Genomic DNA, 22,841 nt, shown 5'->3' with positions numbered 1-22,841 from the left:
GACCTGTACCACTTGTGTCGGACCAGGCTGACTGAGAAGGCAGATAAGGTCTGCATGGATACATCTCATCCACTTTCAGTGAAGTTCCAGCCACTCCCTTCTAGTCAGAGGTACATATACCCCACGATCAGAACCAACCAAGCAAAGAACTAATTTATTTTAATGGCAATAACTTAATTAAACAAGACATGTGAGCTATAGGAGTCACAGGATACATAGGGGATGTGTAGTATACTTAATATTAACTTTTATGACAAATGTCTCCCTGGACTGTGATGAAACTCATGGTGGCTGCTACAGATGATCTCAGGCTATTGTTATTGTCTGCGTGTTTTTAATGTGTCTATATGTTCTGTGCTGTACCACAAACTGTCTCTCGGGGACAGTTTTACTAAGTCTAGAGAGAGAGTCCAGACCCCTGCACCAAATCTGTCTTGGGTTGGGTTGGGTTGTAATACTGACGAAATACAGCATGTGTGCTTGTTGAAGCTGAGAACGTGAGCAGGACGGGCCTGAGCTGTGAGTGCTCTGGGCTGACAGCTCTGAATACTATATATAAAAAGGTCTACATGCTGTACACGGAGCACTGGACAGCTACTCACCACTGCTGTCTCTCTGGCTTCTCTTGCTTCTTACTCTCATACACCACGGTCAGCCCCCAACTGCCAACAGACAGAAACATGAAATTAGTTCATCAGCAGCATGATTATAAACGTCCCAGAAGCAGCTTATGATTCTTGGGCTCAGTCTACCCCCTAGTGGTCACTCTGTATATAAGTACCCATGAGCTCTTTAAGATAAGGCAGATAATTAAATGTATCTAAAATTGGAAAATGAGTTATTTTAAGTTTAGCCGTTCATTATTATTCCTTTAAATTACTATGCTGAAGAGCATGTGGGGTTACAGAATTAGCTCTTAACCTGTGTACAGCTTTAAAGAGATTAATTCTGACGTAAGCTCAGGGGCATTTTAATGACAACTTTGAAAATGTCCATTAAAATTACATTAACATCCTGACGTCTTGATAAATGTACTTTGGAGTGTTTCTGGCATTTATTTGCATTAATCAACCTGTGTTTGATTAAAGCATATTTGCTCATCACCATCACTGGCGGTTTCATAAAGTACAGTCATAAAAATCTGCTCACACAGCTGAAGGCTTAAGAGGTACTTTCGATTTGAATTTAGATTAAAAAAGTAGCATTTTGCTTAGTAGTGTATTAATACTCGCGTCTAGCAGTGGTGTAATGGTGCAGAGGTGTTACACTTTGCATAGTAAAGCTATAGAAGTGGTGTGCATCAGAAGGTAATCAGACTTTTCTCAGTAGAAGTGAATATTCTTAATAGTCAGATAAGCACATTTTAAGCATCAGATAAGCACATTTTAAACAATACAGGGGAAAAGATGAAAAATTTTTTTAAAAAATGTTGTGAATCCTCCCGTTACAGAATCACAGCTCTCGACATTCAGAACAGCTACTTGTTGCTCTGGCACTCAGTAGTCGTGAGGAGGATGGCTTGGTGACTCACCATGTGGGTGGACGGAGCTTCTTCTTAACACCCAGGTAGACCTTTAGGTTTTTCACTGGCCAATCACGTTCTGGACGGTTACTCTGACAGAAAGAGAGACACACAGTGAATGAGAGTGAATGAGTGTGATGATAGAAAAAGTTAAACAATTTACATAGTAAATCATCTTACTCTGACTTCCTTGTACATTCTGAGAGAGTTGGAATTGAGGATGAAATATCGGTCGTGGAAACTTCCAGAGGAGAGTCCCAATCCTAAAATGCTTCGCTCCTCTCTGAATTTCATCATCCCGTGTTTGGATGCATCCCCTTTCCCGGCTGGAGGGCAGAATGAGATATTAACAAGCATCAACTGAGGGACTAACAATATATTTATTTAGAGAGAATTGTTTTGTTGGCGATTTGGTTTGTGTGCTCACCCAGGTAGCCGATCATGGCATCCATCGCCACATGTTTCTTGATGAGCAGATGAGAGTCAGTGCCAAAGGAGTGAAGGATGGGGAGGACTCGCTCCTGATAGTGCAGCGGACGCTCTGAGGTAAGCACAGTGAAACACAACAAACTGAATTAGCCTCGAATCATTTGTTTACATGATCATGAAGACTTTTATCGGTGTTGAGGGAAGTTGGGCTGCAATTAATGATTATTTTCATTGTCGATTATTGTGCCAATTAGTTTCTAAATCAATTTAAGAAGCTGGAGTCAAGAATTTTGACTTTCTTTTCAGTCAGTCATTCAGTCAGACAGGCTGACAGCTCCTGATGCAATGACAGACAATATTTTGTTTTTGTTGTTTTTGTGTTTCTATTTTAGCGAACAATGAAATGTAGATTTGGTTTTGACTGATGTCACTTAACTTCCTGCAAACAGTTGGTGCTTTCCGCCTACATACCTAAAAATAGCTTTTGTTATCATAAACTAAAAGTGACGTCTATAGTTAACAAGTGACTGACAGAATCCCCTCCAGCTCTTCCTGTCACTCATCCTCTTTCTAATGTCTTTCCTTTCCTCAGTATCAACCTCCTGTAATCAGCAGGTTGGTTTTCTGGGTAGTGATAGGTAATCTGCCAAATTAGTTGAATGTTGCTGGCATTTGATAAGCCATCTATGGGATTCCCGGTGGGGAACCAGATGGCCCACATACCAGGCTCAAAACAAACCACGACACTCAGTCACATTGCTGAGAACGATCCTTTTTCCTCTGGAGTTTGTGTCACTTCGAGTAGGTCAGGCTGCAGGTTGAGTGGAGAGCTTTTCACAAGCTTTGAGTCATTGTTTTTGTTTCACTGTGGGCCTTGTCATGTTTCATGTTAATTTTACATGTGAACCCTTGTTGCTTTCCAAACAAAAAGAGTTATAAATATAGCTCTGTGCTCTGAGAAAAACAAAAGTAGATGTGGAAGATAGTAGAAGGACTGTCTTCAATTCATCTCACCCATTTCCTCCTTGTCGCTGATCTCCCAGCAGCTCCAGTACTCTTTGTCTCTAACCGTGATGTTACGCCGGTCCAGAACCTCACAGATCAGCTCTGCTGCTGTCATAGAACCAGGGATCTGAGAAAGGAAGAGAAGAGAGGAGTTTTTCAAGGATGACTCTTACTGTACACCACACAGAAGAGGAACTGGGCGCCAAAAATGTGTCAGTTATAAGTTATAAATTATATTTTGTCATTTAGTGAAGTCTAGCTCACCTTCACATGTTGCTCTGCTGTGTCCTTCTTTTCCTCCAGGTAAACTGTGCAGATGAAGTGCCCACCTGGTTCAGTACTCTGAGGTGTCCGGTACACACAAACACACAGAGAAATGGTCAGACAAATAACAGCATGCTTAGATGCCCAGTTGCAGAATACATTTGCATGGACACAATATCGGCTTATAGATAATGACAAAATGTTTCATATTGCAAACATATTTGCAAACAAAATTCTTTGAATGTAAATTTGACTTAATGCATAATGATTTTAAAGTGGCAATCTCAAGGCCTAATATTTAAATAACTGAATGTCTGAAGTCACTTTATATCTTTGAATGAGGTAACACAATGGTAATTCAGGTTATTCGTTTTAACAACACAGGGGTTGCAAAACAAAACTGAGTTTGAGTCCCTTTATGCTACATCACAGAAAACAAAACAAACTATTTTATAGGGTGGAGTGTGGGGGATGAATTGGGAAGTAAATAGTTAATATTGCTTAATCAAAGGTGCCTCTTCAAAATAAGACATTGATCATTGTTGGCATTTGTTAATAGCGGCTCACTTTGAAATATTACAGGGAGTAATGCAATAAGAAGTAGCAGCCACAGTGAACTGTTAGATGAAGAGCTGCAGGCAACAGGCTGCACACCTTCAACTTTCTTCACTGTGCCCTGCTGCTTGCAGACTCATGCTGTGCGCTGCATAAAATCAGATCACGGTCGCTCACAGAAAGATGAAAAAAGGCAGATTACTGCCTGACTTCTTTATTAAAATGATGATAGTTTGTTTTGCTGTCCCTACAATCCTGTGGCCTGTTGTATTAATCCACATTTGCTGTTACACCAGTAACTACACGTGTCTCCAAATCAACCAGGACTGAAATCTTAGAGCTTACATTTCACACATCATGTCACACACTTTAACATAAACTGGAACACTAAAGAAAAATGAAACAGATCACAAGAAACAAAAATAACACATACAAATTAAATTAAACAAGTATCTACAGAGAACCAACTTTTCCTTGTTTGAAGTAAATTAAAATGTTAAAGTGGTTTGCATGAGTGTGTGTGACTCACGGGAAACTTTGTGCTGAGTTTCTCTCGCATTCGGATGATAGCGGTGATCTCTTCTAGCTGTCTCTTTAGCTGCTGCTCATCCACCTGCAAACAAATATGCACATATCACTCACTCACACAAACAATCATCAACTGACATAATACTTTAATTACAGCCTCATGCCGATCTTTAGATCGCTAGCAGAAATCCCCGCCGGCATTTCAAGCCTCTTTATTTACTCAAAGTTGCTGCTAAATCAGCTGGAAACTAGAGATTAATTGTTGCTGATGTTGGAGCTAATGTCGCTGCATGACACTTTATTTCAATCTCATCAAAACAAAATAATGCAGCTAATAATGATATAATAATATAATGATGCCTTCTGTAGTTCGCTGTTTGTCTTTCAAGAGACGTACATTTTGATAGTGACTGCAGGGATTCACTAGGTTCCTACTCTTACTCTTTCCCTAACATCCTTCTTCAAAGAATCTCCAGGAACATAATCTTATCACCATCCAATTAAAAATTACACGTGTTAAGATCGATTTCTATTCAAAGATTATCATTTATGAGGCTTACATGTTCTTTGGCATTTCAACCTTTCAGAGCTGTGCACTCTCCGCTGTGTTGTGTGCCATTTTCTCTTGTCACCACTTAAGATAATTGAATCAGCTTAGAGAACAAAATGTTATGCCTTGTCATCACCCTGTCTGCCACTGAGCTGTGAGTCTGACCTCAAAGATGGAAGTGTAGTGCTGAATGAGGTCCTCAATGGCGCGGCCAGCAGTAAAGTCCTTCCCGTCGGTCTGAAACAGTGTGGGGCCAAACACTATGGCCAGGTTATGGAGGTTCATCTGGTTCATCTCAGAAAAACGCTGCACGCTGAAAGACATGAAGGGAGAACACATATGAACATAAACAGACCTATACACAGATACAAGAGGATTTCTGCATGTGTGAGTGTGTGTTACTCACCAATAGAGGTGGTTGATAAGGGCTTGTAGTGTGGCCTTGTTGACATGAGGCAGTCTGTTCAACAGCAGCTGGTACTGGGAGATTTTCATACTTTCATCCTGAATGGCTGGAGTACAAGACCGAGAGAGGGGAAGGAAAAGAGAAATTGTGAAAACAGAAGGAATAATCGGGATCAAAGAGAGTGTCAGGAAGTGTGAGAGGGAAAGACAGAAACACAGGATGAGAGTGTAAGTGAGCAAAAGGGAGAGAGAGAGATGAGAGAAGAAATTATCAGTAAAAGGAGTGATGGAGAATAAAAATGTAGACAAATACAGAAGAGAGAGAGACAGAAAAAAAGAACAGACAGACATCAACATAGGTGAGATTCAAAGCAGGGATGTAAGGGAGTAATTTTCCTGATGTTATGTTTATACTTAGACGAAGCAACTAGTCAGAAAACAGTCTAAATTGAACACAATTTAATACTGTATTTAAGGTTGAAAATTGTCTTAAAAAATATTCTGTATAATATAAGAATAATTTGAATCCGATCATTGCATTCCTAAATTTATTTTTCAATTTTATTTTATTTTTTAAATGCAACCGGTACCATCATGGCTGCATAACATTTGAGAAGTGACATTTAACCAGTGTTGTTTACAAAAGAAAATGATGATTTTGGAAAAGAACATTTTTTAGAAAGCAATGACATTTCAGTGCAAACTATGTAAATATGCAATTTAAATGTGTACATTATCAAAATAATACATTTAACCGACCTAATAGTTCAGGTGCCAACTAACGAGGGTAGCAACGATCAATCAAACTAATCATGTACATCCCTAATTTAAATTCAAACTAAAGTGACAAGCTCCTGATAAAGAGTTACCATTGTGTTCTGAATCAAAGGCCATATTTTCTGGTGAAGTGACATGCAAACAAGTTCAGGTGTATGGATGGAAAATGTAAGGAGTACTGTATCAAAACAAGATGACACCTGATGCATGTTCTGTTTCATTAGTGAACAACTCCAAACGTCTTCAGACTTTCTTGATGTGAAAACACCATTTCCACAGTTATCTGCGCCTGTACGATGCAACTGCCTTTAGAGGTTTGGGATGTCAGCCACTGAGACGTCTCCTGCCACATCAATACAATGCAAGTCTGTTGAGACTGCTTCTTTAGTCAAAAAGGTCCCTAAACTGTCAAAACTCGTCACTTCCATTGTACTGGGGTGATAGCAGAAGCCTCTGAGACAAATGCAGTGTCTCCAAACCTCATAAAATAAATATTAAACTATTTGCATGGCTGGATACCACAAGGTGTAAGTGGAGAAATGTGTTTTTTGCGATTTGGGTGAACTGACCCATCCTCACATTACAGCTTGAGCACAAAAACATCCCTATAAAACTCACCAGCAGCACTGAGCCAGGTGCTAGCATCCTTTGATGTGAACAGTCCCTCTTCTAACTCCCTGAAGAAGCGTTTGAGTGTGTTGGAGACGTCGTCCACCTGGTGCTCTCCCTCTCTCAGTCGAAGACTGCGAGCGTCACGACGGAATCTCTCGCATAGCGCTGCCACGCGGGAGTTCACACCACTCTTGCGATAGATGCCCTCAGACGTCAAGCCTGGAAACAAAAACAGGCGTACACAGACAACATGATGTTACAAACACAGGCAATACACATAAAGAAAGGACTTAATGTTAAACCACTGTAGGGTTAAAAATAAAAAGCATCGTTTCTCTAACATGATATATGTGGTCCAGTAAAGATTTTGTCAACTGAACTTATAAGACCTTAAAAACAAGAAAAATACAGGGTACTCCGACTAAAAACTAGATTTATTTTCTAGAAAAAGTCCCTTGAGGGGAAATTATGAAGATGAGGTTTTAAGAGGATCCATAATCCATATTAATGCAACACTAGAGATTAGTTAGAAGGACACAAAATGAGGCTATTCAGTCTTAGATTGCTTAATGAAACATGGCAACACTGTGAGGCACTAAACCTAAAAATATTCATCAATGTATAATCCATCATCAGTCAGTCGGACCGACTTCTGAAGGCAAATAATAACAAATCAGCAGGATATCTGCCGTGACATCGTTTATGGTGGGGGATGGAGACAGAACAGCAAAATTCTTACACTGAATTTTGTGTTAAATTATAAAATAAATACACTGTCCTGGGTGTGAAACACTTCACAAATGACTCAGTGCAAGTTATGTCCAGCAGAGGGCTTCTGCTCATCATTGCTTGCTTTTCCTTTGTCCTGTTCTTCTGTTAGCTGCTCACAGTGGCAATGATTCATGATAACATTCTGTTTCAAACAAGTATGCCTGTCCACTTGGACTGTAGATTCTTATATGGCTACAAACATCAGAAGTTCAGAAGAAGTCATGTATATTGTGAAAATGTCAGAAAAGAATGAAAAACGAAAACAAAAAAAAACCTGCACTGGAACACAACACAAAGGATGATTTGATTTTCAGATGTTACAGTATGTCATGAAAAATGACAACTACTGGTAGTTGCTACATGCAGGTGAAAACAACAGGACATTTCCACCCTGGTTTCCCAGATTCATCTGACTAGAGGGATTAACATTGACAAAATAGGAAATATCAGCATAATGAAGCCTGTACACACTTGTGGTAAAGAAGGAAACACAAGTGTGTACATTCAATGGAGGGAAATGTCGGAGTGAGAGGAGGAAAACTGACGGAATGATCAAAGGGAGATAACAGGCGTTGACAGAAAGTGACAAAAAAGCAGGTCAGCTGGTGCAGGTGGGAGGAAGACAAAGAATGAAAAGCCAGATAAAGAATAGAAAACAAAAGAGAGGCAAAGCAGTAAGGAGGGAGCAAGAGGAGAAATGGAGGTGGAACAGAGTTGTTTTGTTGTCTTGCAGTCCGTTGGTCTCTGGCAGAGCCAGAACTCCTGCAATTATAGTCACATGAGGACACAAAGTGCCAAGTGTGGACACACAGAAACTGCAAGAAAGACCACAACTGCACACATGTCAACACAGTGTGTGATGAAGTGAGCGCTGTGACTCTTAAACCATCTGTGTGAATCTCTGCAGGTCTCTCACCGCACTGTGTGATGTAGCCGATGCAGCTGTGCACTATGACAGGTATGTCTGTCTCCGTCAGCTGCTGCTGGCTCAGCGTGTCTCCTCCACTCCCTGCTGCCGCCTGGATGGCCGTGCACCAGTCGGCAAAGTCCAACTTCCTCTCTCCCTCTATGTACAGAGTTCTAAATAAAGAGAGAGGCAGACGTTAAAATCCAACAAGTGGAATCAGAGATGGAAAACAGCATGAGAGTGAGGAGGAAAAATGGAGAAAAGACCAAAAATGATTTAATGAAGATAACATTTTCTAAAAGAAACAAATTATCATACTATTGACTGTACACTTCTAAAAGTGGCTCAACTTAAGCTTCACCATTGTAACAAACAACCTGTATTTAAATCCCTCCTCTCACCTTCCTCTCTCCACCAGAACCAGCACCTCGTTGTCTTGTTGAATCGCTGTAAAACAAAAACACACAGAAATCATATCATTCCAGACAGTCATGCCTTTTAAACACTTATGTTTATGCTTCACACTACTGGATTTCATACAGATATGTTTATTTCTGCTCTGTCAATCATCACTCTGAGAACTTCCACCCTGCCACTGTGTGTGTGCGTGCCTATCTATGTGTATTTATGATCATGTGTCTCACTCACAGAGTTCGTTCAGCTTCCGGAGGTGGATTTCCTCTCCCTGGCTGTCGGCCAGGTAGGCGTGAAGTGTGGAGCCCACCAGAGCAAACCAACCAACCTTGGATGTTTGTAGGTTCAGGCCGTCCTTACACTTCAGACGCCCTATCCGCTCAAAGCCCAACCTCAGTAAAGGCTCTGCGGTGGCCGGAATAAAGCTCTGCAAATAAAAGGAGAACATTGTTGCTTTTGTGACACAATACACATTAATCATCGTTTCCCTTTTCTTTTGATGATGATTTAACCACTTCAGTCTGTGCATTACTGAAACCCTCTGAGAAAACAAATACTAATTAAATTGCTAGAAGAAGTCCTGTGCTTCAATAGAAGGGGGATTGCTAGACACATGGAGCGAGGCATGTGGTCAGTAACTGTGCAACAAATTCACCTTAGGGTCGGGTCATACTGTCTTTGTGGCTAGACATGCAGGAGCCATGGCTGTACTGTAAATCTACCATCTTGGCATTTATGTCTTGCGATGCTCAGTTAGGCGGAAGTGGACAATAGCTGCAATTTATCTTCATTCAGCCAATCCAGCATCATGCATATCGTTATACTGCTGCAGAACTCTGACACATGCAATTGTTTTTATTACTGAATTTTTAACACAGACATTTTGTTTATTTTCAGTTCATTTCACACCACCACCATCAGCTGAAATGATCTCAGCTGTTCTGAAGGAAAATAACTGTCACAGGAAACAAGTCAGCATTAGCTAGCCCTGTCCTGACCACTAGGCAGCCTTTCCCGCCTCACTACAGCAGCAACTGTAAAGCTTCCACTTATCAGAGCTCTCCACTCTCACTACAAAAAAATGAACATTACCATGTCAAATCTTCCTTCTGTATCTGAGGAGAACGGAGGAGATTTGTGCTTGTGATTCCAGACCGTAATGTGTATCTAGTGGTTACCTTGGCAATAGACTTGACCCATTCCTTGTGGCTGTCTGGGTCGTCAGTGCCAAACAGATAGAGACGCTCAGACTCTGAGTAGAGTTCAAAGGTATGGTCATACCTGAGGGTTAGAAAGAACGTTATGAGGAAGAGAGTCGGAGGAGGAAAAAAAAGGAGGCAAAGACAGAGAGTCATTTTGCCAGTTTGTGTTTGTGAGTGTTTACCCATGTTTCTCAGGCGGTTCGACAGCCAAGCAGACGATCTCTGAAGCTTTCAGAGCTCCGTTGGGGTTCGAGTTCTTGTCACTCTCATAGTAGCTGAAGGTGCCGTCATTCAGCGTGCACCAACGACGACTGAACTCTACATGGAGGGGACAGATAAAGATTAACCAAACATAATATGGCATCTTTATTGTATGTAAGTGTTAGTAGGTTACCTTCTTTGCCCTTGCGCTCGGTGATAGCCCGAGCCATGGATGCTGTCTTGAACAGGAAGCCATTGTGAGACACACAAGTTGGTGCTGAGTAATGTATCGGGTCCATGTCCCCGACCACCTCTGACCGTGGTAGCTCTGCAGGAGAACAAACAAACAAGAAATTTAAATAATGCAAAACCTATTATACAGGCTGTCATCTACTGGGAAAATACAGAGAAGCGCATCTGGTAAAGTTAAGTGGAAAATGGTAAACACCCAAAACCCTCGTGGGTATGACAGGAATGTATGATTGGTTGTGTTACATTTGAAAAATGTCATTATTGCTGGAAAACAAATGTCACTGGTACAAAATTGGCACTTTGAAGAAATTATAAGGAATATATATTCTACACACAATCAGTTTGACAGTATTATTGTCACACCAGCCGGACAATATACACACACAAAAAAAGAAGCACATGTAAAGCAAATATCGTGTGAAAACATGTGAAGACCCTGCTCAACCATTATGTAATCATCATTAAAAATGATGCATATACAGTAATACTGTACCTGTGTTGAGATTGCGGCTAATTAACTCCGCCTGTAAGGGTTGTGAGTGAGCGTTGGCCAGGGAGAGAGGGGAGGGCCAACTTGCCATACCAGTTGAACAATTTACATCTGCACCGCAGAATATCAGGCTTAACGTCTCCAACACATCACTGCACTGCACATTTATACATAGAGCCTAGAGAGAAGGAGAGAGGAGGAGAAACACAACCGAAAGACACATGATTAATTTTCTTATAGTATTTGTAATACTATTAAACTCCAGTCTGATGCTGAAACATCACAGAAGGAATAGAGAGAGTGTGCAAGGAAGAATGCAGCGTCAGTGAGACAAAGACAGAAAGAGATTAAAAAAAAAAAGAGAAAGGATGATACTGAACTGATAATAAACTGATGACTTGTACTACAGCCCTGCAGCTGCTGACCTGGCTTTTAATGTAGTCATGTGTTCCCCTGTCAGCTTTGTTTCGAGGGAAACAGCTGAGGTCAAACTCAGTGTGTCGGTGTAGGCAGGATTTAAAACCTGCAGCAGGCCCTCTACTCATCTACAGCCTCCAACTTGTTGTTGTTGTTGAAAAACAAATATACTGTGATGTCAATAAAAAACTGAAGTCATTATTTGGGGATTTCGACCTGTGGAGGTTATTATTATGATTTAACCACCATCATATCTCAAATGTTTTAAGTATTGCGCCAGTTTTTGAGTGCGCTCTAAATCCACTGTATGCACATTTAATAACAAAGCAACCTGGAGCCATTTTATAGTGATTAGTCTGTAAGTCCCAGTGAAGCTCTTTCTTCATTTCATAGGAGCACTGCTGAAATGAATCTAATAGGAAAGGTCAAGCCAACTAGTCTGAGAAACTTTAGCTCCTCTTTGTGTGGGGCTACAGGTATTTATAGATAGATTTGCTAACTGTCATGTATTTCAGTGGTACTGAAGTAAAACATTTGCTACATTTATTATTATTATTTTTAATTTTTTTTAGGAACTATTGAGGCATTTCCAAGATTTACTTTACATACAAATGGACCAATTACAACCTCTGAATGTGCAGCATGAAGCCATATGACTAAAAACAAAGTTAAGATGTAAATGCATATATGTTTGGTTGTAAATAAAATCTTACGTATATCTTTGGCAAAACAGAAAAACAATCATTTGTTGAAAGTTGAAAACAAATACAGACTGAATGCAGAAGACAAAACCATTGTTTTACTTGTGTTGTGGATCACTATCGTCATTTGGAGATAATTTGGTTATAAACTTCATGGTGACAAACAAATACAGATTTCTGTATGTGACAACAGTTGTAAGGATAAAACTACAGCTTTGTTTTATCTTAAAGCAATAAAGTAACACATTTTGTATAAATACTGTAAACCCAGATGTAAAGAAAGCGGAAGGAGGGGGAGGCAGAATAGGAAAGATTTTAGACTGAGAAAAGGAAGATGCAGTGTTTTTACAGCTGAGGAACTCAGACTCGTGCAATCTCTCCCACACACACTGACACAGACACACACACACGCGCACACACACACACACACACACACACACACACACAAACACACACACACACAAAGTCTGTCTTCTGTTAAAACCAATAAGCTCTCTTGGATCTGATTGAGAAATTCCACAGAACTCTGTCACATATACAGACAGAACCCCTCCTCTATTTAAGCACCGTTGAGCCTCTACACAAACACATACAGACAAACAAACCAATTAACACAGATTAAAATTACACAAGAGCCCCCTACACACACACACACATACACACAGATAAAAGACATCGAGACCAAGTGCATTTCTGTCTCACGCACCAGTGAAGACATTCTGAACTAAAAGGCTACAGTCAGCCATCTGGGGAGGAACACGTCCACTCCAATAATCTCATCATATGGATCACATGAGTGCCATGATAGAGCTGGTATATAGGGCTTGGTAATGTTATTTCAAGCTACATTCTAGGTACTTTAGTGGCTGCAACAGTCTGCCAATGTTTTCAGCGTCTTTTTCTATTTATATATGTTGCAGCTGACAGAGGTAACATTCACCTGTAGACTTGACTGTACATTTTAAGGCTAAAAATGCATAAGAAGAGGTATAAAAACAAAAACTGTTAAGATGGAGAACAAAATCAACTTACTAGAGTTGTGAATGCTGAGTCAAATGTCATTAAAATGTATATATTTTACAATTGTCTCTGTGCAATTAATCTTAATTTTGACTAAATCATAAAATAAATCCCTTAGAATAAACATTGATTGAAACCGATATACCATATTTACAAACACAGCTGATAAAAATCTGCCTTATCTTCTTGGCAGGTACTCAAAAAAGTCTGGCTGCCTGTTTGCTTTGACCGACTGTAAACTGTAAATGCTTGTTGTGTCTTTCAATACAGCTAATCACATCATGTTGTAGCAGAAATCAAGAGGAAAGGGAAAAACATACAGTATTTTATTTTAAAACTTTGGAATAGGGGCGGATCGAGTTAATGTCATATTTGATCAGGGTTGAACTAAAGTAGAGGGTAAGAGGACAGAGGTGAGGGAGTTCAAAAGATTTACTTCAGAGTCTGAATGCCGACAACATGAAAGAACAGAAGGAAAAGTGCAGCACTATCTTAGAAAACTGAATCAATGGGGAACAAGGTGCTAGACAGAGTGTTGATCCCTGGAGTAGATTTGATGGACATTTTGTATTTTCACCTTTTTCTGCTTGGATGTGGACATTTCCTCCTTTCTCACTGTCTCCAGCAAGCATTCACTGTCTTCTTGTCTTTTAATTCTGCAAACTCCTTTTTCCCCACAAGAATGAACTGAACTGAACTAAGGCCTCATATTTGGGAAAACTGCACACCAGAAATAAAAACATGGCTTTAGCTTGCTCTGCGTCACTAAGCCCAAATGGCTGCCCATTTGCTGACTCCCATTTTATCCACTTAAATCATCACCGTGACCTGACCATCATGTTTATCTGTAATGGCTGATGTTACAAGCCTAAAAAGTCAATACTTCAGATCAATCCCTGCAGGCCAGGCCATATCATTATATAATGTCCTTTGACCACAGGCACAATGCAGGTCAGAAACAGTACGTTGCTGCAGGTACAGATCAATGCAATGTGACGTTTTGTGTTGACATATTCCTCACCCAAGACTGTGTGTGTGTCACAGTAAAAATGAACAAAAGTAGCCCTCTGTCCCATGTGGACGAGCATATGAAAACTATGTTGTGTAAATAGGTCAGTGTCCTATAAAGTATCAATAGAGAGAAGTGAACCAATAGGCACAAAGTACAGTGAGGAAATGGCTTTGAGTGTTTGAGGACCTCACGCCCTCCAACATCTGCTGCCTATGAAAGAGGGAGTAATGTAATAACACATATAGGGACACATACACAGAGAGAGCGAGAGAGGGAGAGAGAGAGAGAGAAAGAGAGAAAGAGAGAAGGGAATTCAAGAATCTTTCCCAATTTCCCCAGAGAGAGAGAGAGTGAGAGAGAGAAAAAGAGATTGTATCTGGGTGTGTCTGAAATCACAGGCCTCCATCTGGCTTCTGCAGTTATATGGGACAGAAATGGAGGAAAAGGGAGAGATGAGAGGCACAGAAGAAAGAAAAATATTGTGAAAGGAAGATGAAAGTGAGGGCACATTAATCAGAGGCTGATTGTACTTGGCAACAACTCAACACAATACACTCAGAGCCCCTAAAGTACGGACACGAACATACGCAGCTGACTCTGCTTTGTCCATTTAAGTGTAAACTGGACATCCAAGCAAAGATACACCCACACTTATATATGTGTGTGTGTGTACGCATGTCCATATATTAAACCCAGATGAGGTAGAGCAGTTATCCACATATGTTCCATCATTACCTCACCAGGGAGATGGAGGTGAAAATCCAGACGGATGTAGAAGGGGAGGAGAAGAGAAGAATGAATATGACATGAAGGAAAAACAGAAAGGCAGACGCACACAGAAAAAGACAGACAATGAGGGAGGGAATGAAAAGCACTTAGAAATAAACAAGAAACCAGATCACATCTCCCTGTACAATCGACAAGGATTTATGACTTTAAATCCTCCAGTGTGAAGGAGGAGATGAGAGCTGGAGAAGGGAAAAAAAGAAGGAGCTCCAGCAGAAAGAAAGTGTGAGGGAGATGGAGCTTTTCTTCTGTGGAAGCCACTTTCCAAAACTATAAAAGCACAAAAACAAGCCTATAAAGAGGTTTTTACTATTGCCTCTCAGCTACGTCAGTTTGCTATAATAAGTACCAATATAAATGTCAACATAGGCACAACAAACACAAGCTCAAAAAGACTTGGATCAGTCGTGGTGGTCCAGGTGGGAAGATGTTAACTCATCTGCTGCTGACTTGAACAAAACTGGGATGTGTAATCTAATTAGGGATCATAAACAAGATGGTAAACAACAGCTTTGTTTAAAGAAATGCAGCAAAGCTGCATGATAATATGAGCCTGAAGAAATAATAATTCTTCTCAAACCTTGGCACACATACTCTCAAACTGTCAACACTTCTCTCTGTCTACATTTCTCTGTCTTGTCAAGCTCCACCCTGTGCTCTTAGGCTTCTTCTTTCAAATATATCAAGGAAACCACCAAACAACAAAGCATTTCTGATAGATCAATCAAAAGGATTTAAAAAGAAGGTTCAAATATCAGTATAATGTTGAAAACCATGGAGGAAGTATTCACACAGAAAACCAAACGAGAATGAGTTCCCCTGGGATATTTGCATGCTCAAACACATTTTGAATGAAAACACTATGTTCTTGCAACAAAATTAATGAATGAAAGACTGTTGAAAACATATATAGTTGACTACCTAGTGTAAAAGAGTGAAGAAAGAGAGCAAGAGGCAAAGAGAGAGGGGAAGCAAAGTGAGAGGGACAATGATGTCCATTGACTGAGGTGAGCCTCGATCATCTAACTTTGACTACACAGTGAGCACATGGACACACACACAGAGGGAGCAACACAAACCAAAAATGCAAAAAGGCACACAAACATGCCTACACACACATTAATATGCATGTTAACGTATTTCAGCCCACTCTAGTGAAACACATACACACAATAACTCTAATGTGCTCACTAACATAGAGCTACAGTACAGCAGTCCTTACAGTCTCCAGACAAAACTATGCCCCACAAACACATTCAGCTGCACTGAGATCACATACTGTCACAGATCCAAAGTCCATGTTTCCCTCCTCTAACTTATAATCATTGAAAAACATATGAACACTAACATTTTTTACAGATATAAAAGTACAAGATCACACACATACAAAATATTCAACACACTTTCACTACCCTCTCCTACAGCTCACCAGCACACACAACCTTACCTGTAAGTTTTCAGTTCCTTTCTGTCAGAATGTGAGTCGATATACAGAAGAAGTGCACACACAAAGTTGCAAATGCAACAGAAAACACGTACTTTGTGGTGTTTCAGTGTGGGAGAAAGTTAAGGGAATACTTGCTACTTACAAATAAGAAAAGAGCCAGGAGAGAGGAGAGAGGAGATCAACTTTCCTCAGCAGACCCAACCAAACAATGAGGAGGAGAGGTGGAGTCAAGAGGGGGGAGGTGGAGTTACAGCACATTCCAGCTTAAGCAGTGAGTAATGATGTCACAGTCAGGACAAAAAAAAGGAAAAACAAAGAAGAAAGGGAAACAGAGAAGAGTCGGTAAAATCCAGGACTAGATAAAGAAATCTGAATCAGAAATCTGGTCTGAGATGGCGCACTAACTTCTATCGCCCATTCACTTTCACACACACACACACACACACACACACACACAGACACACACACACACACACACACACACACACACACACACACACACACACACACACACACACACACACACACACACACACACACACACACACACACACACACACACACACACACAACTTAACCGCATGGTTAAAACAAACACATTGCAAAAGCTTTTATTTCTTAAGACACACCCAAGGGGAGAGAGCAACGCAGAGCTGAAGAATTTCAAGTATTTGATCCGGGACAGAGAAGCGCAGGTAGATCAGTAGTCATCAGAGTCAATATCTGCTAGAAATGAGGGTAAGTTCCTCATTCAGTAAGACAGAGAGAGATAATGTTCTCAAGAGACAGTCTGAGACAGAAAATAGTTACAGGAAAAAGAGATAGTCATCATGGAGGAGGCCTAGATGAAAAGGGGAGGACCAGCAGCTGGACAAAAACAGCTTTAAATCAAACAAGCAGTGTGTGTGTGTGTATATATAACAATAAGAAAACTTCCTTTATCTCCTTCTGCACATCCCAAACGCAGTGATTCACAACAGTTAGACACACACACAGTCACACACAGACAAGGTTGAACGCTTGAGGGAGGAAAAATAGAAGTGGCAGTCAGGTGCTAAATGTGACTCACTCACACACTCAGTGCGTCTGTGAGCAGTCCACATTGTTTGCGGTTAAGTGGGTTAAGCAGCTAATGAGTGACCAGGCTGGGTCGGAAACACCAAGGCATTTACCGCACACAGTGGAGCACAGCGATGGCACAATATAAAAGCCCGCACTCCAGACATTCCCAAACAGTTCCCAAACGTCCTACTTCTGTTTTTTTCCTGACCAGCTTTATCATGAGAGGGCACAGTCAGTTATACATTATATCTGAGCTCCTGAAGACAAGGACAGATACCCAGTTTGTCCATCCTGAGAGGGCTGTGCAGTAATTCCTGGACTACAATGTAATCACAGTTCCCACACCTTTTCGGAAACTTCCAAGGCCCAATTACCTCAAATTTAAGGAACAAACACGGCATAGTTTGAAACACAGATCAAGGTTAATTACTTCTACAACACTGATACTTTTTTCATAATGAGAACTAGCAGAGAGAACTGTGCTGTGTGTTACAGTGATGGCAGAAACCTGCAGGAGACACATGCAGACAGTGGAACGTAGCTAATTTTATGTTTATTGAGAACTTGAATTTTTGTTCTTGCATAAAATATCTAAATTCAAGCGCATTCAATGATAAATGAACAGATTTAGAAACGTTCAAGGATTTAAAGGACCCTTGGGAATCCCGTATAACATCACTCCTACACAGAGACCACTGCTTATGTTCTTAGACTCTTGTATGCGCTTAAATGTTTTGCAAACACTAGAGACTCAGGGGCGAGCCAGGAATTAACTAGTTTGAAACCTGCATTAATGTCATTCTGTCTGTGTTTCATTTAGTTAAACTCTGAACGTCAGAGATTATTGCAGTCTGTTCTTTACACATTGGACTTAATCAGGGATTCGGCCAGCTTTTGTAATATAGGGACCTGCGTTCCACTCCAACTGCAGAGAGTTCAAATCAGTTCCTTGAATGTCCCAATTTAGGTTCCTGTGACAGATATAGCTTGTTTGAATCAACTCAGTAGGAAGGGAGAAAAATACCAACTGCTGACTAGACGAGACTGACTATTTTAAAAGTCACTGATCTGAAAGATGTGACAAGTTACATACTTTTATAGAGTGTGCTGAATGCTTTCACATTTGCCTAAAATAAGATTACATGCTCTTCTTAGTGAGATATTGGGCTCTAAAAAGTGCATTAATATCAAAGGACAAATTTTTTCTGTTCTTTTTAAGTGGTTTCATTTGAAAAGTCTGTTTTGTTGTCTTCCTCTCTCTTTCTCTATCAAACTGGTCAGTACAAGAACAAACCCTGAGAGGACTAAAACATACAAAATATAGTCGATTCTTTATTCTTGGAATCTTAGTCATGGTCTGAGTAGTAAAAATGCAGATGTGCAGTGTATGGTGTGTGTACAGTATATGACTGGGCACATGCAAAATCCAGTCACAACCAAGGCTGTGATGCTTTAAAAAGGGTGGAGTGCGGTTAAGTCATAGTGGATTGCTAAACCAACCATCTCAACTGCCTCTACACCCTCCCTATGTTCAAAGCCTTTCTTACTCAAGCTGTGTTGACCAACTCTAACCATAGAAAATAGAGTGTAGATTCAAATCCGAACATGAGGGTAACACTGATAAAAGAACACAATAAAATCAGTGATTTCAGCTTACATTGTTGAGCTCTCCCTGGTTTCCGTACAGAGGGTGGTACTTCCTGTATTTGCCCTGGCGGTATTTGTTGCCGATGAAGCGCCGTCTCTCTTCGCTGCAGCTAGACGGTGTCAAGGCTTCACTTGGTGGGACGTTAGCTGCCCAGAAACTGTTTACCCGCTCGTTGCCTAGCAACAGGAACACCTGCACCACAGGTAGGATACAGCAGAAGTATTTCCACATTAAGGAGCATGAGATTCAACAATACTTTATACAGTGTGTGGTTTATTAGGTATGTGTGTATAATTCTAGTGTTATTATTTTCATTTATTTTGTTTATTCTTTTTACAGTACTTATACGTTGTTGTTTTTTAATTATTTTCATTTTATAACATTAGACAAAGTTGCAAATATAGTCTACATTTTCTATTTTCTAAATCAAGCAGCCCATTACTACACAATCATTAACTTCTGTCTTAGAAATACCTGTATAAGCTCCTCTGTCCAGACTTTCCTGTCCATCTTCAGACTACGAACCTTTGAGATGCTAGGACCCAGTCCTCTGTGCTCTCCTGAAACACACACACACGAAAAATTACATCCTGACCATGTAACAGTACTGTTAAATTCTACAACGGGCTGGCTGCAAACACTCTAGATAACATATACTTTACTTAGATAACAGAAATCTAAGTGTAGTATACTTAGATAACAGAAATATTCCCATGGGTAAAAGTACTAACAAAGCTGCACAAAACAAAATGTGCAAACAAAAAAAACCACACACATTTAAACACCCCCCCTCCCATGCACAAACCTGCACATCGTTTGCAGACCACCACACACAAGTTGATGGCAGCCCATTCCGGCTTGAGAGCCCCGCAGTCGGCACAGAGGCTGTTGCTAGGCTCCGCCCAGATCCGCTCTGCCACCTCGCGATTCGACAAGGCCTCACCTATAGCATCCCGCATGGCGTCCACCCACTGCTCTCGCAGCTGCTCCGACTCTGCGATGAAACTGCGGAGGGAGACAAACGCACGACCGAGTGTTAAAGCCGACATGACTGTGTCTATAACAACTACCAAATGACAGATATGAGAAAGCCTGTGTTTGCCCTGTCTGTGTGTTTCCTTATGCTCACGAGCCCACTGAGCACTGACTCTTACTTTGCTCTCGTTTTACTAAATATACTTGAGCCAAAGACTGGAAACTATACACACAAACACACACACAGACAGGTTTGTGGTTTGACGCAGACTCGCATGTCTGAATGCTTCCTCTTCTCATCTATTCAACAACATGTTGGTCACTCTGACCTTAAAATACACACGCACACATGCACACACACACTTTTATGAAAATGCACACTTACACCGAGACACACACTGACACACAGTCCCAACTCTTATACAAATACACAAGCCCTTTTAGATTTCTCCATCCTGTCAAGCTGAGCTCTTACACTGCAGGCTCTACACTCTCAGCCAAAAGACCACACACACCACACCAACACATACACTTGTGCACGCACATTTCCCTCACTCTTCTTCACACATACAAATGACACTCATACAAAGGGCTTTTCACAATCTCTAAGATGTCCAGCTGAGGACTGTGAGGATAGTTGGACGGTGGGACTTCTCAGTAAAACAACATGATCTGATTTCCAGTAAGTATCCCAGCACCACAACCAACTCAGCCTGACTTTGACTTACAATGAGGAATGATAACATTTTCACTTAAATCCTTGTGGGAAAACATAAACCTATTGCTGAGATGAAAATATTTATAATCAGTCAAACTACCTGAATATCCTGTAAGGTGTGGTGAGATCAAAGCAACGACGATCTGTCTCCTTAACATTTCCAACATTCATCTCAATGGTCGTGATGCCCACTCCTATACGATAGTCCTGGAAGAAAAAGATTTTGCTGTGGGTGAGATATTATGATATATGATATATTTGTGCTTAAGTATCATTTGAAATTTCTAGATTATTTTAACCTTACGGTTTCTTTTTAAGTGAAGAAGACTGAAAGAATCCTCACAAGTCCATCTATAAATTTAACTTTAATTTTTTAGTTTGAAAAACTTTTTTGCACTGTAAAAATAAGATGTTCTCTGTAAAGAAAAAGCTAAACAGAAAAGTGCATTTTCATTATTTATTACTCAGACTTCTTCTATATAATATGTAGCAAAATAAAGACTACAAAATACACAACAATCTAATGCAGATTCAATTCAAATATGTGCTTGCTACATCTCACCTCTGCAGTCACACACACACAGGGTCCTTACCTCTATGTTTTTGTAGAGGAAGACTTTATCTGAGGCGACAACAGTATAAAGTTTGGAACGTAACCCTCTGAGCTCCAGATAGCCCTGATAGTCTGGGGTCAAAGGTGAAGAAGGGCTCATGGTGCTGCGCGGCTGGCGCCCCCTGGTGCAGTCCTGCAGTACAGTCACCCAGTCGTTTCTCTCAACTGGATGGATGTGCAAACACATGGAACAACGCACATGCATATTTGTTAAACATATGCACATGACATATTGCAAACAGTAAGATGCTTCATTTTTTTAGAGACAAAGATGACCAGACAAATCGGACAGACCTTCACTTTCAGCTCTGAAGATAAATGTTCTGTTGTTTGTGACGACCTCAAACTTCACCTCTCCGACACTGGTCACATTAGTGATGAAGGCAGTTGAAATGATCCCCTTAGAATACACATCCTACAACACACCACACACACAGAGCAACAACTACGCTGTTACAGATTCATATCTTACATATAACATACAGGTAGTGTGTGCGTATGTTCGTGTTTGTTGAGTCAGTCTTAATCACTGTATCTAATTGGCTACCCACACAGAAATCGGATAATAAAAATAACACTTATAAAAACTCCATTTGTCCATAGATTTCTGCTGTCAGTCAGCATGTTGACAGTTTGACTGGATTCGGTGTGGACTAAACAGATTGGATGCTTCAGTTCTGCTGGTATGCTGCCCATGGTTCACTTAAGATCTAGAATTCCAGTATGAGAGACTAAAGTGATGACGTGTTAGAGTTACTGTACATGTTTGTTGTTACCTTGTCATTGTCAAAGTATCTCAGGTAGTCAACATCCAGCTTCACCCATCGTCTCTGATAATAAAGGGCACTGTGAAAGAGAAAAAACACACACGTATATAAGGCCAAGTGTGAAGCATGTTCTTCTTTTACAGTAATACAGGAAGGATAGAGGTTTTGCATTATTAAACTGGGTAGTGATGTTTCAGCATAAAATGTTGTAGGAATATTACATTTTAATTATTAATAGTAGGCCTAAAATTCAACTGTATAATTCAGATACCATAGAATAGAATCAAAGGCATGAAAAAGCTCTGTTGTAGAAGCCCACAATGAAGCCATACCTTTATACCTTTGTACTATAATATTCTGTGTGTGATATTGTATACAGCAGATATTGGTGTGGAGCACCAGTTAATGCCCTTTTTTAACCTCAGCTTCTGTGTGTGTGTGTGTGTGTGTGTGTGTGTGTGTGTGTGTTGTCATTCATACCCCTGAGGTGGATTCTTGTCCAGCCAGCCCATCTTGATGACAGCAGTGAGCTGAGAGCTGTCTTCTTTAGTGGGTGCAGGCAGTTTGCCAGAGCTGGGCAGGTAGACGCTGCCTTGTTGGTTGCTGATGCCCCCATCTTGCCATTGGGTAGACCTTTAGAGTAAACAATATGAACAGAAAGAAACCTGAAATTAATGTTTGTATAATGAGCTTGTCTACTTTTTCTGAATGAATAACTTCTCCCAGTTATTCAATATGGTGCAATGACCTTTATTAAACTTAATCAGCCGGAAAACCAACAAGCATCTATT

At 40.5% G+C, this 22,841-nt stretch overlaps 1 protein-coding gene across 2 annotated transcripts in view; it reads right to left on the bottom strand.

Moving 5' to 3' along the window:
• LOC141009718 (arf-GAP with Rho-GAP domain, ANK repeat and PH domain-containing protein 1) overlaps positions 1 to 22,841 on the bottom strand; it is a 54,768-nt gene that overhangs the window by 9,738 nt on the left and 22,189 nt on the right. For both annotated transcript variants that reach the window (XM_073482412.1, XM_073482421.1), the window contains 25 exons: positions 22,531 to 22,683; positions 22,060 to 22,129; positions 21,578 to 21,698; positions 21,264 to 21,448; positions 20,771 to 20,877; positions 19,783 to 19,982; positions 19,452 to 19,537; positions 18,987 to 19,169; positions 10,888 to 11,062; positions 10,336 to 10,470; positions 10,124 to 10,259; positions 9,918 to 10,020; positions 8,974 to 9,166; positions 8,727 to 8,772; positions 8,335 to 8,498; positions 6,654 to 6,866; positions 5,260 to 5,365; positions 5,019 to 5,166; positions 4,305 to 4,388; positions 3,221 to 3,298; positions 2,966 to 3,083; positions 1,950 to 2,063; positions 1,703 to 1,848; positions 1,532 to 1,614; positions 603 to 662 (listed from right to left, as the gene is read on the bottom strand). In XM_073482412.1, coding sequence (XP_073338513.1) covers positions 603 to 662; positions 1,532 to 1,614; positions 1,703 to 1,848; positions 1,950 to 2,063; positions 2,966 to 3,083; positions 3,221 to 3,298; positions 4,305 to 4,388; positions 5,019 to 5,166; positions 5,260 to 5,365; positions 6,654 to 6,866; positions 8,335 to 8,498; positions 8,727 to 8,772; positions 8,974 to 9,166; positions 9,918 to 10,020; positions 10,124 to 10,259; positions 10,336 to 10,470; positions 10,888 to 11,062; positions 18,987 to 19,169; positions 19,452 to 19,537; positions 19,783 to 19,982; positions 20,771 to 20,877; positions 21,264 to 21,448; positions 21,578 to 21,698; positions 22,060 to 22,129; positions 22,531 to 22,683 — 3,207 coding nt within the window. The remainder of the gene's footprint in view (positions 1 to 602; positions 663 to 1,531; positions 1,615 to 1,702; positions 1,849 to 1,949; positions 2,064 to 2,965; positions 3,084 to 3,220; positions 3,299 to 4,304; positions 4,389 to 5,018; positions 5,167 to 5,259; positions 5,366 to 6,653; positions 6,867 to 8,334; positions 8,499 to 8,726; positions 8,773 to 8,973; positions 9,167 to 9,917; positions 10,021 to 10,123; positions 10,260 to 10,335; positions 10,471 to 10,887; positions 11,063 to 18,986; positions 19,170 to 19,451; positions 19,538 to 19,782; positions 19,983 to 20,770; positions 20,878 to 21,263; positions 21,449 to 21,577; positions 21,699 to 22,059; positions 22,130 to 22,530; positions 22,684 to 22,841) is intronic.

This window comes from Pagrus major, chromosome 2 (genome assembly GCF_040436345.1).
Source record: "Pagrus major chromosome 2, Pma_NU_1.0".
Classification (NCBI taxonomy): Eukaryota; Metazoa; Chordata; class Actinopteri; order Spariformes; family Sparidae; genus Pagrus; species Pagrus major.
This window is presented reverse-complemented; position numbering and strand designations above follow the sequence as displayed.